The 17,315-nt window shown below is 37.3% G+C and overlaps 1 protein-coding gene across 1 annotated transcript in view; it reads right to left on the minus strand.

Moving 5' to 3' along the window:
- Positions 1–17,315, minus strand: part of LOC114049867 (regulator of G-protein signaling 7-like) — a 633,475-nt gene that overhangs the window by 11,121 nt on the left and 605,039 nt on the right. Inside the window, exons 12-15 of the mRNA XM_027871311.1 lie at positions 15,083–15,144; positions 13,144–13,254; positions 11,365–11,490; positions 504–690 (exon numbers count right to left, since the gene is read on the minus strand). Coding sequence (XP_027727112.1) covers positions 504–690; positions 11,365–11,490; positions 13,144–13,254; positions 15,083–15,144 — 486 coding nt within the window. The remainder of the gene's footprint in view (positions 1–503; positions 691–11,364; positions 11,491–13,143; positions 13,255–15,082; positions 15,145–17,315) is intronic.

Genomic DNA, 17,315 nt, shown 5'->3' on the forward strand with positions numbered 1-17,315 from the left:
AGATAGATAGATAGATAGATAGATAGATAGATAGATAGATAGATAGAATTAAAGATAAAATAGAGAAGAGAGGAGAAAGAAGCAAATTAAATACCAGGTAATAAGGGGAAGGACTAGCAGCTAAGATGATGATTGAGGGAGAATCAGGAAAGGCCTGCAATAGGAGATGGCATAGCAGCTTAGCTCAGAAACTCAAAACTACTAATTTACAAGTAGCTCAATCAGGGAGGAAGTATCTACACCTACTTTATAAAAGAATGATTTGCTTTACAAAAAATTAGGGAAAAGATTCTCAATTTCTCCTAAGACACTTCAATTTCATTACTTACAAAACCTAGAGGACTTACAGACATTGACAGCCAAAATGACAGGAACTGCTGTCAAATGAAGATGAATGGGGGCTGGGAGGTGGCTCTTGAAATTATGTCAATAAGAAAAGATAATTGACTGCCTCCCATGCATTCAGACAAAGCTCCCTAAACCTAAGTCCTCCTGCTACTGACCTGAGCATCTTCAAATGTGTACCGTCCTGGCTCCTTCACATTTTGTGTGGTTTTGTCATAGCTTTTGGAATCCAAATTAATGGCACTGGGAGCACCTGGAGCCAGAAATTCCTGCCATATTTCCTGGACTCGGGTGGGGACTTCTCGAATAGTTCTTTTCTTCAAGTCTTCCACTGCCAGCCAGAACCTATTGGGAATGAAACAGTAGGCATTTACTTACTAGCTGATTTCTGAAAATCCTTAATGTGCTACTTAGCCATGACACAAACAGCAGGAAACAAAATTCTCAGTTTCTGTTCTTTCATGAAAACAGAACTGTCTGTTGTTTTTTTTTCCCCCTCTGGAAAAGCTTCAGAAGGTTAAGGAAGCACAGATAGGAAGAATACTTTTTTCTTGTAGTTTGCAAGAACAGCATATAACTGTTCAAAAATGACTTTGTTATGCTTTACATGTTGAGAGGGAAGAAAATGACAAAAACGCCCTTTTTGGAAACAATCCATGCTCAAAGCACTTCTGACAGAGGCCTGCCTCTAACATAAGGCTCCAGGGCTTAGCAAAGGAATAACAGGACACCAGGGAACCATTCATCAGAAAGGAAGAAGGTAGTGAATACTGCTAAGGGCAAGCAGTACACAAGCACTGTGCCTGGGAAATTCTGAGGACGGAAGGGCAAAGGGGCAGACCGTAGCACATGATTGCATGTTCCTTAGGATCTTACCTGTTTAAGTCAGGAAGGGAGTGACTGTGGAAAGATTTTTTTATTCTACCTAGGCCAGGAAATTATCAAGTACATGAATAGTCATGATGTTAAAAGTCCAAGACCAAGGATTCCATGAGGTCCTAGCCAGAGTGTTTGCTGGATTATAAATTGTTGTATGTGACAAGAAGTGAAGGACTGATGTATGAAGCTTTTACTTAGTCAAGGTTTGGAAGACCAAAAGCTTTGCAGAGACTTCTGAGCAAGACTGATCGTAAGTTAAGATTTAAGAGCTTGTAATTTAAACTGAAAAGAAGAGCAGTTAGACCAGGGTGGGGAACCTGCGGCCTGGAGGCCACATATGGCCCTCTAGGTCTTCAACTGCAGCCGTTTGAATCCAATTTGTTCTGTGAAGTTTGGATTCAGTTAAAGGGCCACACTTGAGGACCTGTAGGCCCACAGGTGGCAGGTTCCCCACCCCTGAATTAGACCAAGTAGTTGTTGAAAACTTGAGAGAGAAGAATCTGGGAGTGGATCTAGGGTTGGACTGGAAGGAAGCCAGGAAGAACTGGGTTGGAATCTTGACTCTAACATTGGCTTTATAACTCAGGGCAATTCATTAAGCCTTTCTGAGCCTCAGTTTCCCTGCCTTTAAAATTGAATAATAATATTTTTAGTATTGTGCTTATAGGGTCATAAGACTTAGATAAAATAACATAATAGCATTATTGAGTGGTATATTTCTTTAATTTTTTTCCTTAATAATAGCCTACTAAATATTTATGTAGCACTTAAAGATTTTATATATACATATATGTATGTGTATATGCATATATATGTATACCCACACATATATGTATATGTGTGGGTATATATATGTGTGTACGTATGTATGTATATATAGATATAAATTGTTTTTCATTACAACCCTCTGAAGCAGATGCTGTTATTGACCCTCATTTTACAGGTGAGGACACTGAGGCTTCTAAGGATTAAATGAGTTGCTCAGTAAATGTCGGAAGCTGTATTCCAATCTGCATTTTTCTGACTCCAAGTCCAATGTGTTATTCACAAGGCTAATGTTATGCTGCTTCTCTTATGTCTTCAATTATGTAAAATAGTTATATGGAACATTTAAGTAGTTTCACTGTCATTTTAATAAGGAGCTTATTTTTATAGAGAAAGCTTTTGTGTGGAAATGTGTGCTTTATCCCACCTCTTCTACTTATCCATTTATAGATTAAATCTGAATGCTGGATCTACTCTCTTAGATTTTGAGAAGACAGGTAAGTACCTCCTTTGGGGAGTGGGGGAAAGAGGGCAGAGAAACCTGTGGTTATGCACAGTTTCCTCTCCCCAGGAGCAGTTGATGGTGACTTGTAGCAGAAGCACATGGTGGAAGTAGAAATGTGGCCCAGGAAGTTAGTTTATTGACAATGTTCATGAATACCAACATTTATGTAGAGGAGGAGGGATTTAGAGTTCCATGTGCAGTATGATCCAGAAATCTAGGCATTTAGTCAGAAAAGGAGCATCAATGTTGGGAGTTGATTCAGGGCAACTACATGTCTGAGAATTTCTAGCTTCTTTTCCAGAGGAAGAAGTTTTCTTTTGTAGTGTGTGCTTTGGTGACAGAAGACAATTCATACAATTTCTATCATTTCCTATCTGGAAAGAGCAGTTGTTGAGTTACTTGGACAATGCAAGTCTGATGGGAAAGGGATGGCTTATTCAGCAGCTCTTAAAGTTTACCTTTGGGGAAGGTGGTATAAACTACAACGTACATCTACTTCAGTGATTGTAATGACTCATATGACTGGTAGCAATAGAGAATATTGATGTTTTTAAAAATACAATTCTGTTTCAATAAGCTTGTTTGAAAGAATTATGCAGTTTCCCAAAGGTGATCCAGTCTGTTCTCTCTTTCCTCCTCCTCCTGTTTAATTCTGAGCCCAGCTCATTGTCCATCTGCAGCATCTGCCCCAAATATAGTTATACTGGTGAATGCCCTGTAAAAGTTGTTAATCCAAATCCTATCACAGTTTTCTGTGGCAACCCATAAAAATTAAATACTTCAAATTTAAAAACAAAAATGTTTAAATGAAAAAGTGATGAACTGAAACAATCCCCCAAACAATGGTGCATATTAAAAATGGGTAATATATACATTGTTGTAAAGTAGCATAATGTAAACTATTACATCAAATATTATTTTAAGTAAAAATTGCATCAGGTGTACTGAAGGTCATCTTAGAATGAGCTGAAGTTGTTGAGAAAAGCTAAGGCCAACAAAAGGAGTCTGTTCTATTGGGGGAAAAAGAAGGATCAAAGGAGAGTTAAGACTAGAAGCGAATGAAATAATGATAGCTGACCATGGAAAGAAGGCACAGGTACTCTGTGTGTGTGTGTGTGTGTGTGTGTGTGTGTGTGTGGGTGTGTATACACACACAGAGTTGTATAGTAGTTGTCCTTCATGCTCAAAGAAGATCAAAATGATATCACTAAGACATCACAGTGAGTCCCACTGTAGCTAATCAGATCAATGTGAGCTCAGCATGCTCTACCACAGGTCAGGCACAAATAGTCCATATGAACGTTTGGAATGGACATTTTTCTAAATTTGTGCATCTCCCATCTCACGTTTCTTTTGAGCTACTGAAATTCTGCTTTGCTTATAGAGCACATTGCCTTCTTTGATATGGGCACATCATGCTGATCAGTCCTGTGCCAGTGTATCCTATATCTCACAATCCATTCCAGAGTTCTTCAGAGAGACTTTAAGAGTATCCTTGTATCATTTTTCCTGACCTCTATGTGAGTGCTTGCCTTGTGTGAGTTCTTTGTAAAATAGTCTTTTAGGCAAACGTATGTTTAGCATTCAAATAATGTGGCCAGCCCATCTAAACTACACTCTCTGAGGTAGAGTTTGAATGCTTGGCAGTTCAGCTTGAGAAAGGACCTCAGTGTCTGATACCTTATCTTGCCAGGTAATCTTCAGAATCTTCCTAAAACAATTCAAATGGAAGCGATTCAGTTTCCTGGCATGGTCCTGGTAGACTGTCCAGGTTTCATGGGCATACAACAATGAGGTCAGCACAATGGCTCTGTAGATCTTCAGTCTGATAGGCAGCCTAATACCTCTTCTCTCCCACACTTTCCTTTAAAGCCTCCTAAACACTGCACTAGCTTTGGCAATGCATGTGTAAATCTCATAATCTTTGTGGACATTCCTGAAAATACACTGCCAAGGTAAGTGAACTGATCCACGGCATTCAAACTTTCTCCATTTGCTATAACCGATGATTTTACATATGAAAGGTATGGTGCAGGTTAGTGGTGTACTTCTGTTTTCTTGGCCAAAATTAGCACAGGTAGCAGAGAATCGATCTATATTTTGTTAGATCTCAGCCTCAGAGGCTGCATTGAGTGCACAGTCATCTGCAAACAGAAAGTTGCCCACCAACTCTTCCTCTACTTTTGTCTTGGCTTGCAGCCTTTTCAAGTTAAGTAATTTACCGTCAGTGCAATAGCTGACCTTGTTGCCATTTGAAGGAATCTGACAATATCACTGAACACATCATGCTAAAAAGTATGGGAGCAAGTACACAGCCCTGCGTCACTCCATGCATCATCCATTATTCAAAACCTGTGTAAACATGCCATCATGGAACTGGTGTACAATACTGATGAACTTCTCTAGGTATCAAATTTTGCCATTATCTTCCACAAGCCCTCCACAAAACCCTTGGTCAGATCAACTCACACTATGTACAAATCTTTGTTCTGTTCCTGGCATTTCTCCTGGAGTTGTCAGGCAGCAAACACCATATTGACTGTTCCTTGGCCCTTTCTGAAGCAACACTGGCTCTTGGGTAGATGGCCATCTTCCAAGCAAAGGATTAGCCTATTAAAGAGGACTTTGGCAAGAATCTTGCTAACAGTGACTAAGAAAGAGATCCCTTTTTGTCACAGGGCACTCTATTTTGTCACAGGATTGTCACAGGACAATCTAATTTCTTTTCCTTTATAGAGATGAACAATCCAGGCATCCTTGAACTCCTGGGGATAACCTCCTCTTGCCATATAACCCAGAAGATTTTGGTCAGCTTTTGTACAAGCAATAGACCCCCTGCTTTGTAAATCTCAGCTAGAATAGAATCAGCACCAGGTTCTTTGCCATGTGAGAGGAGCCTAATGGCATTCAAAATCTCTTCTTCATTTGGAAGAAGCTGGAGAGGGATTGACTTCAACCTGTGGTATATGGCTTCAGCATTGTTTGATGACAGTCTATTGAGAATGCTATGGAAGTGTTAAGCCCATCTCTCTAGGATCATGTCCTTATCACTAATCAGTGTGGCTCCATCATTGCTGAGCAGCTGAGATACACCGTAGGTCTTTGGATCATAAATAGCATTCAGGGCATCATAAAAGTATTTTGGATTGTTTCTATCATCATCAAACTGAATTTCATCTGCCTTCTCACTGAGCCAAGAATCTTGCATCTCTCTAAGCTTCTCTTGCACTTACTTTTGATGTAGTTAAATGCTGCCTTCTTAGAGAAGGATGGATTGTCCTGCTGTTAAACCCTGTAGAGTTCTCATTTTTTTTGTTTAGCAGTTTCTGAATTTCCCCAACATTTTTGTCAAACCAGACTTGATGTTTGCAAGTGTTTTGGCCCACATGAGTAAAGGTGGTGATGTATATCAAACCTCTGAAAGCTGCTCACTCCTTTTCTGCTCCACTGTTACCAAATATGTACACACACACACACATACACACTATACGTACACATATATATATGTATATATGTATGCATGTGTGTGTGTATGTGTGTGTGTGTACACACACAATTTTATGTATTCATTGCTAAGGAGAATGACATTTGGAATAGAAATGAAAGAACACTATTGGGTAACAGGAAGTTGATCCCTAGGACAAGAAAGAAGAGAGTAAGAGAGTACCTAGTTCACCTTGAAAAATTCAAGTCAGCTGACCAGGATTAATTAGTCTTGGGTATTGAAAAAACCAACATATGACTAAGCCATGTCACTAAAAGACCATGGAAAACAGAAAAGAATTGGAGGATTGGAACAGGGTGAATATTGTTCCAATTTTCAAAAAAAAAAAGAGGAGAGAATAGAATCTGTAAACTTTATAGATCAGTGTTCTTGACTTTCATTTCAAGAAAAAATTTAGAATGGATCATTAAATAGTTGATTAGTGAACATCTGGTAAAGGAAGTGGTGGTTACAAAAAGCCAATATGAAGCATGAATGGATAGAGCATGCTAAAACTGAACATTTCTTTTTTGACAGTGTTGCTAAACTGATAAATTTGGCAAATGATGTAGATTTAGCTTAGTTGAATTTTAGCAAATAATATAAAGTATTTCATTCTATTCTCATGGAAAAGATGGAGTGATATGGATTACATGGTAAGACAATTAGGATTCAGGAATGGAAGAATGGTCAGACTTAAAAGAGTAGTTAGTGAACCATTGAACTTAACCATTGTTCAGTGTCAAGTTGATATCTATATTTGGCTCTATCTATCTAAATATCTATATTTAACCTTTTTTTTAATCGATATCAACATGACAAAAATATAAATGGAATCTTCATCAAATTTGTAAGTGGCACAAAACTAAGAGAGATAACTAACAGAATGACAGTCAGGATCTAAAAAAATTGTGAGAGACTAGAAACATTTGCTAAATCTAAAAAAGATGAAATTCAAAATAGATTTGTATAACATCTTACACTTGAGTTAAAAAAATTAACCTCACAAGTAGAAGATGGAGAGACAGCAGTATCTGGAAAAGATAAAGATCATTCCTCCTGGCTTCTGATTATATATTTTTTTTACCTCTTTTTCGATAGTCTTTTCAGTAGGGAGATGCCTCTGCCCTGCTAGCCCCCTCCTTTGACTGCCAAATTCTTGACAAGGGCTACCAATTAAGGAAGTACCTGGGCTATCCATGCTTACTTCTTGCTCAGCTCCGTTCTTGACTCTCCACAATTTTTGCCTTGCCCCTCACAGATACGCTGCCTTTATATGTAGTCTTCCCCATTAGAATGTAAGCTTCTTGTGGACAGGCAATAGCTTTTTCATTTTATTTTTATTTGCTTTTATTTGTATTCTCAGTGCTTAGCACAGTGCCTGGCCCACTGTATGTGCTAAAAATGTTCTCTCTCTCTATGTCCATCTTTGCCTCTGTCTCTGTCTCTCTCTGGGTCTCTCTCTCCCTCTCCCTCTCCCTGTCTCTCTGTCTCTCTTTATCTAAATAGACTACAAGCTCAACATAAATCAGCAGTGTGATGTGGCAGCCATCAAAGCTCATCAGATTTTGGATTGTTTCCAGGAACAAGGAAGTAATAGTCCCTCTGCACTTGACTTTGGTCAGACTATATCTAGGGTATTATATTCATTTCTGAGTGCCCCAGTTTAAAAGGGACATTAGTATATTGGGAAGATCCATAGGAATGCAATTAGAATGACAAAGGATGTTGATTTCATCTCATTTGAGGATCATTTGAAGGAACTAGCATATTTAACCTGGAGATAAGAAGGAAGGGAGGGTACAAATAATAGCTGTCTTCAAGTATTTGAATGGTTTTCAAGTGGAATAGAGATTAGACTTATTCTGTTTGGCCCTCATGACAGAACAAGTATTAATGGCTGGAAGTGGTAAATCAGTAAATTTAGCTTGATGTAAGGAAGAAACTTACTGAAAATCATTTCTGTGCAAAAGTAGAAGAGGTTGCCTCATCTTGTTGGGTTCTTCATATTGGAGTTCCTCAAACAGAGGGTGGATGACTGACTACTTGTCTGGTACGTTATGGTAATCATTCTTTTAAAGTACTGGTTGGATGAGTGGCCACTAAATTTACTTCCAACTTTGAAATGCTCAGATTTTGCAGTTATTAATTAAAAACAATATATTGGTAACAAACTTCACTAAGTTGTTTGTAAGTTTCTTAGAATCAGAAAAATTATATATAAAATCAGCCTGTGATTTTGTTACTATTAGTAGCAAGCACATAAATAATTTAAAATTATTTATTGTGAAGGCTTAGCTTAAATTTTAATTAAAATGAATTGTTCTGCCATTGCAAAACAAAAAATTGAAAACCATTGCTTCGTGGTTGTGGTTATTCCTATCTTCACTGAAATTTTAATGGAGATAAGCATGGTCTTCCTTCCCTAAAATCTGGAACCCTTCATCATTCAATATCTCTCCCTTCCCCTTTCTCTCTCCTACTCCCTCTGTCTTCTTTCTCTCTTCTCTCTTTCTCTCTGTCTCTCTCTTTTCTCTCTTTCTGCCTCTCTCTGTCTCTTTGTTTCTCTCCCTCTCTCGAATATTTACTAAGCATTTACTATGTGCCAGGAATTGTGCTCTGGAGATACAAATACATGAGAAATGATTATTTTCTTTCTTGTATTTAATAACTAATAATTGAATCAGGACCAAAGTTTTTCCCCTTTTCTACTTCCTCATCCAGAAACCAACCAGCATGAGAAATCTCTCTTAAAGATTTACCCGGGCCAAGATCTAATTAGATAATAAAAGAAATTCTAAGTTTGGGTTAATGGGCATATTCCTGCTCATTGCATTTGCTCAGACAAGTCTGGGGAAGTATTGATTCTCCCTTTTGTCAAAACAGGTGATACGGAAATTAATGTCTCTTTGACCAATATTTGGGTGACCCAAGTTGTATACCCCAAGACCCTCATTTTATTTTATTTTTGTTTTAGGAAATTGGGGTTAAGTGACTTGCCCAGGGTCAACACAGCTAGTAAGTGTCAAGTGTTTGGCCTGAGGCCAGATTTGAATTCAGGTCCTCCTGACTTCAGGGCAGGTGCTCTATCCACTGCAACCTAGCTGCCCCCCAAGACCTTCATTTTAATATAGTCCACTTCCCATTGTGTTAACCAATCAGAATTGATTGATACCCCTCCAGAACACCTACTCTTTGAAGGTATATAAACTGTGAGCCCACTGCCATGAGGGGTCTTTGGTCTAAGAGAGATGGCCAAATGATCATCCTTTTATTAATAAACATGCTGGCCTTACTAAGAAAATAATTAAATTACCCAAAAACGATGTCTCTCAGAATTTTTTAATCATCACAAATACAAGAAAAAAAAAGTGAGTTCATATTTTCAAAGAGCTTGTATTCTAATAGAGGACAAAAGATAAAGAGCTGGAAAGCTGCAGGGGAGTATAGTGCAAAATTTCTGGTGACGAGTCAGAACAAGTTTAGGAGAGTGAGTTTAGCTGAGAGATGAAGTGAGCATGGCTGGAGCTCCTTGTGAAATGGTGATCCTGGCCAAGGTTTCTCCAAAAAGGAAAGTAGTCACTGGGAGGCAGCATCACTCAAAACTTCTATTTCCCAGGTATTGATGAGTTTCCCTTACCTTTAATCACCCCGAGACATATACACACATACACACACTTCTTGTAGGTAGACCTAAGAGATACTGGTAAGGCTGGTCAATCAAGGGAAATTAATTTGCATATCTAGGAAACTACAAATTAGTTTTCTGTCTCTATTTACTTCACAGAGAAAAGTCATCTTTGACCATTCCCTGACAGTCTCAAACACTTATTTTGTGAAAGACACAAACAGAACATTCCTTAATTTTGATCTACCATGAAGCTCATGTAGAATGTGAAACTGCATGGCAGATACAGATTTCTGATTACCATTCTTAGGGTGTGTTTGAGGTTACCCTGAACAGTCTGTGGAATGTTAGGTATGTCCACTCAAAGATAGGGTGATTTTGGGCCATGGTATAAATGAGGAAACATAGAATTTTTATTTCTGAATGTCTTGAATATTCTTCATATGAGGATGTGTAAAAACTTTTTACAGAAGTTAAAACTATGCCAGTGATTGCTTAGTTCCATTGAAAAAAGGAAAAATCTATCGAATTTCTAAAAGAGGGAATTTCAATTTCACAAGAATACTTAAGTCTGTAAAAAGTTAAAGGGCATATTAAGTTTCCAGAGAAAAATAGTGGGGCAGCTTAAAAAGTGCATTTTAATGTGCTAGAAAGTCAGGACTCATGTTAATGGTCTTAAAACTGTCAAAGAACATAGCGGTGATTCAGAGTAAAACTACAATTCATTTCCAAGTGTCTCATAACTTAAGTTATGAGACTTCCAAAATATGTGAAAATAACATTTATACCAGATGTGCGGGTTGAATGCAATTGTTCACCTGTCACACTCTTAAATTCACCTGATATCTGTTTCCAGCTGCTGGCTTGCTATTTTGGCATTTGCAAGATTAAAAAAAAAAACAAACCCTCTGCCTCTTAGATTTTTCCCCAAGTATATGGTAGATGCATTTAACATCAGGTCTCCTTCCCTTGCTATATCAATATACCCACCTTTGCTTCGAAAGTGCTAAGAGGATGAATAGCTACACAGATATTATTTTAACTATATGAATACTGTAAAGTATGGCTAAGTAGGTTTGTTGAGGACCCTCATCTCCAATAGAATTCAGGCTAACAATTGTAGTTGCTCATTGCATCCATTCCAGACTTAGAAAAAAATATTGCAAAATAAAATCAGAAGAATGCAAAGGCAAAATGATGACTGAACCACAAGATTCAATTGTTATATATGAGTGGTGCTAGGGATGGACAGTGGGGGGGGAAGACATATTGTTTGTATGTTCTGAGAAATGTCTAAAATTTCTGAAGTATTACTTGGATATTTGATTGTAGGCAGCTAGGTGGCAAAGTGGATAGAGTGGGGCCTGGAGTCAGGAAGACACCTTCATGAGTTCACATATGGGCTCAGACACTTACTAGCTGTGTGACCCTGAGCAAGTCACTTAACCTCGTTTGCCTCAGTTTCCTCATCTGTAAAATGAAGTGGAGAAGGAAATAGCAAACCACTCTAGTATCTTTGCCAAGAAAACCCCAATGGAGTCATGAAGAGTTGGACCAATTGAAATGATTGAACAACAACAACAACAAAACATTTGATTGGGTTGTCCATTTTTCCCCCTCTGTTCAGTGATGCAGTAGCATCACTGATATAAAAAAATACAGTTCCTCGGTGTAGAAAAACAAACATTTATTGGAGGTACTTAAGAAAATAATTTCTCTTTAAATTATGGTATAAGACCAAAGCAATTAGACTTTTACCTCAAATTTTCTGAACTGAATTCTGACTCTAGAAATTTGAGGAACTGTTCTCTCCCAACTGGATCTTTCAATGCTTCATCCATGCCGAAACCCCATCGTTTAACTCTCTGCTGGCCAGGTTCTTTGCTGTAAGTACAGAACAGGTCAATACAAATCATTCTACCACATATCCATTTTTCCAGTTTTCTAGTACTACCACATTTATCTTAATAAGTCAGATTAATGTTGAAGTTTTAGCCTTTAAATCCTCCTCATCTTTCATCTAGTTAAGAACATTTAAAGATAAATGAAGCTATATGCATATAGTCACAGTGTGAAAGATGGGGGATCAGACCGCAGTATAATGTTATAAAGTGTGTGGAGCAAGGGAGAGAAGTGCATGCTCATTGTCCCTGCTACCAGAGAGGCTGAGGCTGGTAGATCTCTTGAGCTTGAGTGTTCAGAGCTGCAATGTGCTAAGCAGATCAAGTGTCTGCATTAAGTTTATCTTTGTCATCGTAAGCGTCCAGAAATGGGAGGGGATGGCTACCACATTGCCTAAGGAGGAGGAGTGAACTAGCTCAGTTCAGAAGCTAATGCACTAGGTCAAATCCCTCATGCCAATCAGAAATGAAGTGGGACTGGGAGTCTCCCAAGTACTTATAGCCTGGGCAGCATAGAGAGAGAACCAGTGTGTTGTTGTTTTTTTTGTTTGTTTGTTTGTTTTGTTTTGTTTTGTTTTGTTTGGTTTTGTTTTGTTTAAGTATGGGAATCAAGAGACATGAGTTCTAGTCTCAGGGGCCCTAACTCTAACTAGCTGCCCTTTAACCTCTCCCTCAGTGTCCACATCTGCAATGAGGTTTATCAACTCATGCCTAGATTCCTGCCAGTTAGAAAATTCTGTAGAGAACAGATTAAATTAGACTGGGTTTGCTAAAACAGTTATGGAACACTGGCTGGATTTAGGAGAGAAGAAAGGTCATGGAATCTGCTTAGGTTTCTGTACATTACTAAATCCTCACTGAGGTGCTGTTATTTGGTGACTTCTCCATCTATGTACTCTTAGATGATTCTTCCTCTAGCTATAATGCAAAGGGCAGAATGGGGAAATTCTAAACAGGTTTTCAGCTTTGCTCAGAGGCTTGTCTATACAGGAAATTTATAATTGCAACTTGGAGTTTTCCCATATATGTTATATGTACTATAAGCATTATACACACACACATACACACATATACACTATAGCATATAGTATATATACATAATGTATGGTATATAATTATAGTATATAACATACTATGTCATAGTTCTTTCTTCCTCCCCTTCTCCCTCTATTAAGGGTAACCACAACCCAAAATATATTTATATCAGATAGAAATTCCCATCACCTTCAGAAATGTCACTCAAAGTATTTGGATTATGCCCAAGGATGGTTTTGGTTCATGTACTAAATGAGTGTTCATAGACTAGGGATTATTAGGAGGTGAGATAGAGAGTACTTCAGGAGCTAATCAATTTGGATCCATTTCAGAAATGGAAATCCCTCTCCCTTTTGTGAGTAAGTCTTTAAAACTATTGTATCTTATGCCTTGGCAGCCTATGGAAGTAGGTGTCACACATCATAGGACCTAGAACAATGCCTTCTGTTCAAAGGAACAATACATCCTTGACCACCATATTCTAATAGGAAAATTAATGGTTCTTAGAATTTACAAACTCTAGGATTCTTCTCCTTTGGAAGCAAATCCTGAAATGAAGCATAGCTTTTTTTGTGGGAAGGAGAGTTAAAAAGTCACCTACCTTGCTTCAAGTTCCCAGAAAGTGGTATCATCTGACATCCATGGATTAGAAGGGTCAGGTGGCACAAGAAAGGGGTCATATTCAACATACTGTTCTGTGTAGCTTAGTAGACTAGGAACAAGCAAAAAAAGCACATACTTACAATCTTTTAGTTTCTCTAGATATAATAACACAGTGCAAATGAAATAGGTTACGAGATATTTAACCAAGGAAATCCTACTTATTAGGACTATAACAGGAAATTCAAATTTCATGCCATTTTTCATACTTCCACAATTCCATCTTGTATATACGGATTTATTATGTTTATTAATGAACTCAGAATACTGGTAAATAATAGCAATAAAGTTACTGATTACCAATAAAAGACTCATAACTAGGCACATACTGAGAAATAACAACTGGTTCTTCCCCCCAAAAAGTATACATGAAATATTTTTCAGTTTAATGTGCATTATTAACATTTTCTCTATCACTTTTTTCTAGTCAATCGACAAAATTTTATATATGTATGTATACATATTATAGATACTATATATAATACACATACATGTATATATTATTTATGTGTGTATACACACACATACGTGATTGGTAGTTTGCCAATTCCTGAGGTATAATGTCCATGTCGAAAATTTCACAATTGAGTCTCCTGAGCCAGCAGGAGTTGACTCTAGCACACCTGTGAAGTCATATCCCCTGTTCAGTCTCATTTTCCCTGCTAATGAAGTGATTGACTTACCAATTGATTGAGAACTGACTATCTCTCACCCATGAATGTTAAAAATAAGATTTTAAAGTTTGATCAAATGATCAAAGCTTCAGAGCTGGAAATGGCTTAAGAAGTCATCTATTCTAACTCCTTCACATTACAGGTGAGGAAATTGGCTCAAGAAGATTAAATAATGTGCCCAAGGTCACATAAAGTAGTAGAGGTAGGATTAGAACCCAGGTCTTCTCACTCCACATCCATCATTCTTTCCACTAGAGGCAGCGAGGTGGAGTAGTGGATAGAGTGCTGGGTGTGAAGTCAGCAAAACTCAAGTTCCACTGGGGTCTCAGATTTAATATGGTTTGATCAAATGAAGCATCACATTAGCTGAATGACCCTGGGCAATTAATCTCTGGTCTGGTTGTTGTGAGAACCAAATGAAATAACACTTGTAAAGCATTTAGCACAATGCCTGGCACATCGTAGGTGCTTAAAAATGATTGTTCTTTCCCCTCCTACTGTGGTGGAAAAATACACCACAACATACTAATTATGAAGAATGAATCTAAACGGTGGGTAGGGGAAATAGCTAAAATGTGGTCCTCTGGCTCAAACAAAGAATGCCATTTGGTGAAGGAGTGACATAGGAGCTATACATTATTTACAAAAATCTTACCTTTTTTGTTTTTAAATTTTATTTATTTTATTTTGAAATTAAGAAATAAAACAAGCATTTCCATAACATAGTAGAATAGGGGAAGAAAGATGATTGTACATGAAACTGCATTCTATACATACTTCTATTTAACACTTCTTTCTCTAGATGCAGATAGTGTCTTCCTTCATATGTCCTTTGTAGTTAATTTGGATATTTATAACAGTCAAAATGACTTAGTCATTCAAAGTCATTCTTAAAACAATATTGTTGTTGCTGTATTAAATTGAACCAGAAAACTTCATTCCTATCTGGAATAAAGAGGTTCAGATCCCAGCCTGTTTCATGCCTGGAGCTAAATTGGGATGCTTCCCATACATGTGGGGATGTAAGCAAGGAACTATCATCATTACATTGAGGCAACTCAACTCCTTTTTCTGCTCTTTCTGAGAAGTCTTGAATTATTCACCTCAGCTTTATCCTCTAATTCCACATTTCCCTGCTACCTCTGATATATTTCCTTCCTATCTTTAATTTAAGACTTTAAAAGGTCAACATCTTAAAATCCTTACCTATCAGCAACTTTGGACATTTTTAACCGATGTCTGTCTAACTGTATTTGCCAGTATTTTATCTGGAAAAAGAAAAGGAGGATTAACAGTTACAGGGGTGATAGGTATTTTCCTCCACTCACACAACTTCCATTTCCAAATTCTGAATATGAGCAATGTTGAACTGACATTTGATGAATTTAGTTAAAAAATAAATGAAATAAATTGTATCTAATGGAGGCAACACTCTTCTTCAAGTAATTAATTTACTCTCTAGTATAATCCAGTTATGAGAACTGAAACCAGTATGAGGATGCACTACCTGCAGACAAAAAAAATTGTTAAGCATTCTGCCTAATTTAATAAAATAAGGCAAATGTCGTTTTTTCCTTGAAGAGCAAAGCATTTCTTCAACATCCCACTGAGTAAAAAAAAAAACAAAGAACAGTCATATTTTAATCAATATTTGATTAAAAAATGATATTCATTCATCATTTGTAGCTTTCAGCCTTTTGTCCAATTCTGACTTGCTGTCTCTGAAGACCAGACAAATGAAACATCAAAGGCACATGCTTGGAAAAATATCTGATCTCCCAATCCCTCCATCTGCCTTGACTGCCCCACCTTATACAAAAAATTGCATGAATAAAACTTTTGATTAAAAGGCTTTCCATGGAAACAATTTCTGATAATGCATTGCCTCACATAGATTAAAAATCCATTAGGAAAGGGCTTATAATGCTTACATTATTGTTTAGTACAATACTAAGTTGACTGTTAATAATTCTTCTATAAGCTAATGCACAGGAGAGTATTAGGAGGAAGAGAACCAAATAGAAAGCAAAAAAAAACACAAAATGAAATTGGTGACTGAAATAATCTAAGGGATCCCATTATTAACGAACTGCAGAACTGGAATGCCAGTATAAGTCAAGAAAAAAGGATGCCAAAGCCTTCAAATTTCTCAGTTCTTATTATCAGATATTAGATCTTATCAGTTTTTATTCAGTATCACCTAAGGGGAGATATCTTAGCCACAAGAGTATGTCAGTTAGTAGAGAGTTATCCCCTAGAGTAAAGCATATATAGTATATATGACTTTATCACTGCCCTACTTTAATTTATCTTTCATAACTATCTAGCTCCCTAGTCTCTGGATAAGTGATTTTTCAAGCAGCCTCCTGATAATTAAATACTTTGGTTTCCCAAGTATTTTGATACCAGAAATGGGTGTTCTGGGAAAATATCCTCCCCATTAAATTTAATAATACTTATAAAATCCCTCCCTCCCTTCCTTCCTTTCTTCTTTCCTTTCTTTCTTCTTCCTTCCTTCCTTCCTTCCTTCCTTTCTTTTCTTTCTTTCCTTCTTTCTTTCTTTCTTTCTTTCTTTCTTTTTCTTTCTTTTTCTTTCTTTCTTTCTTCCTTCCTTCCTTCATTTCCTTCCTTCCTTCATTTCCTTCCTTTCTTCTTTCCTTCCTTTCTTCTTCCTTCCTTCCTTACTTCCTTTCTTCTATATCTCCTTCCTTCCTTCTTTTTCTGTTTTGTCAGTTTCTTATGTGTGTGTTTAACAAGAATCAGCTTCCCTCCCTGAATCTAATCACCCCTGAGTGACCTGCTAAAATTGAATTCCTGAAATTTTGAACCAGATTTCTGGACAAGTGGTGAATAGGTCACCTACCAAGGCATCTAATTTCATGAGACTCAACCAGTTCATTGACCTTTTTTTCTTTCTTTGCAAACATCTTAACTGTTAGGGTATGCCTCAAAATTCAGAAGCTTTTGTGCTGACTATATCTGTATATGGAAAGCCCAGGAATGTGACTGAGTGAGGAAACAATGACTTTGTCCCTGGGACATACTGCTCTCTCCAAGCCATTTCTCTACCCAATCACCTAAACTGAGAATCTAAGAGATTGAATTTGATAAATAGGGAACCTACCACTCTAAGAAGGATTGGTAGTTGTTAGGCAAAAAAAAAAAATTACCTGGTTTAGAACCTAGTCTTCAGAGGTTACAGTTGAGAGATATGTGAAGTATTCACTACAAGCCAGGCAGGGGTTCTAAACCTCTCTTTGTTCTAAACCCTTTCAGTAACACAGTAACGCCTACAAACATTTTTCTCAGAATAATCTTTTTAAATAATTGTTGGAAGTGCTAAATTTGAGTTAGACATTAGGTTAGTGAAAATAAAGATCTATATCTATCTGTCTATCTATCTATCTATCTATCTATCTATCTATCTATCTATCTATCT

This window comes from Vombatus ursinus, unplaced genomic scaffold, assembly GCF_900497805.2.
Source record: "Vombatus ursinus unplaced genomic scaffold, bare-nosed wombat genome assembly UNPS02014798.1, whole genome shotgun sequence".
Lineage (NCBI taxonomy): Eukaryota > Metazoa > Chordata > Mammalia > Diprotodontia > Vombatidae > Vombatus > Vombatus ursinus.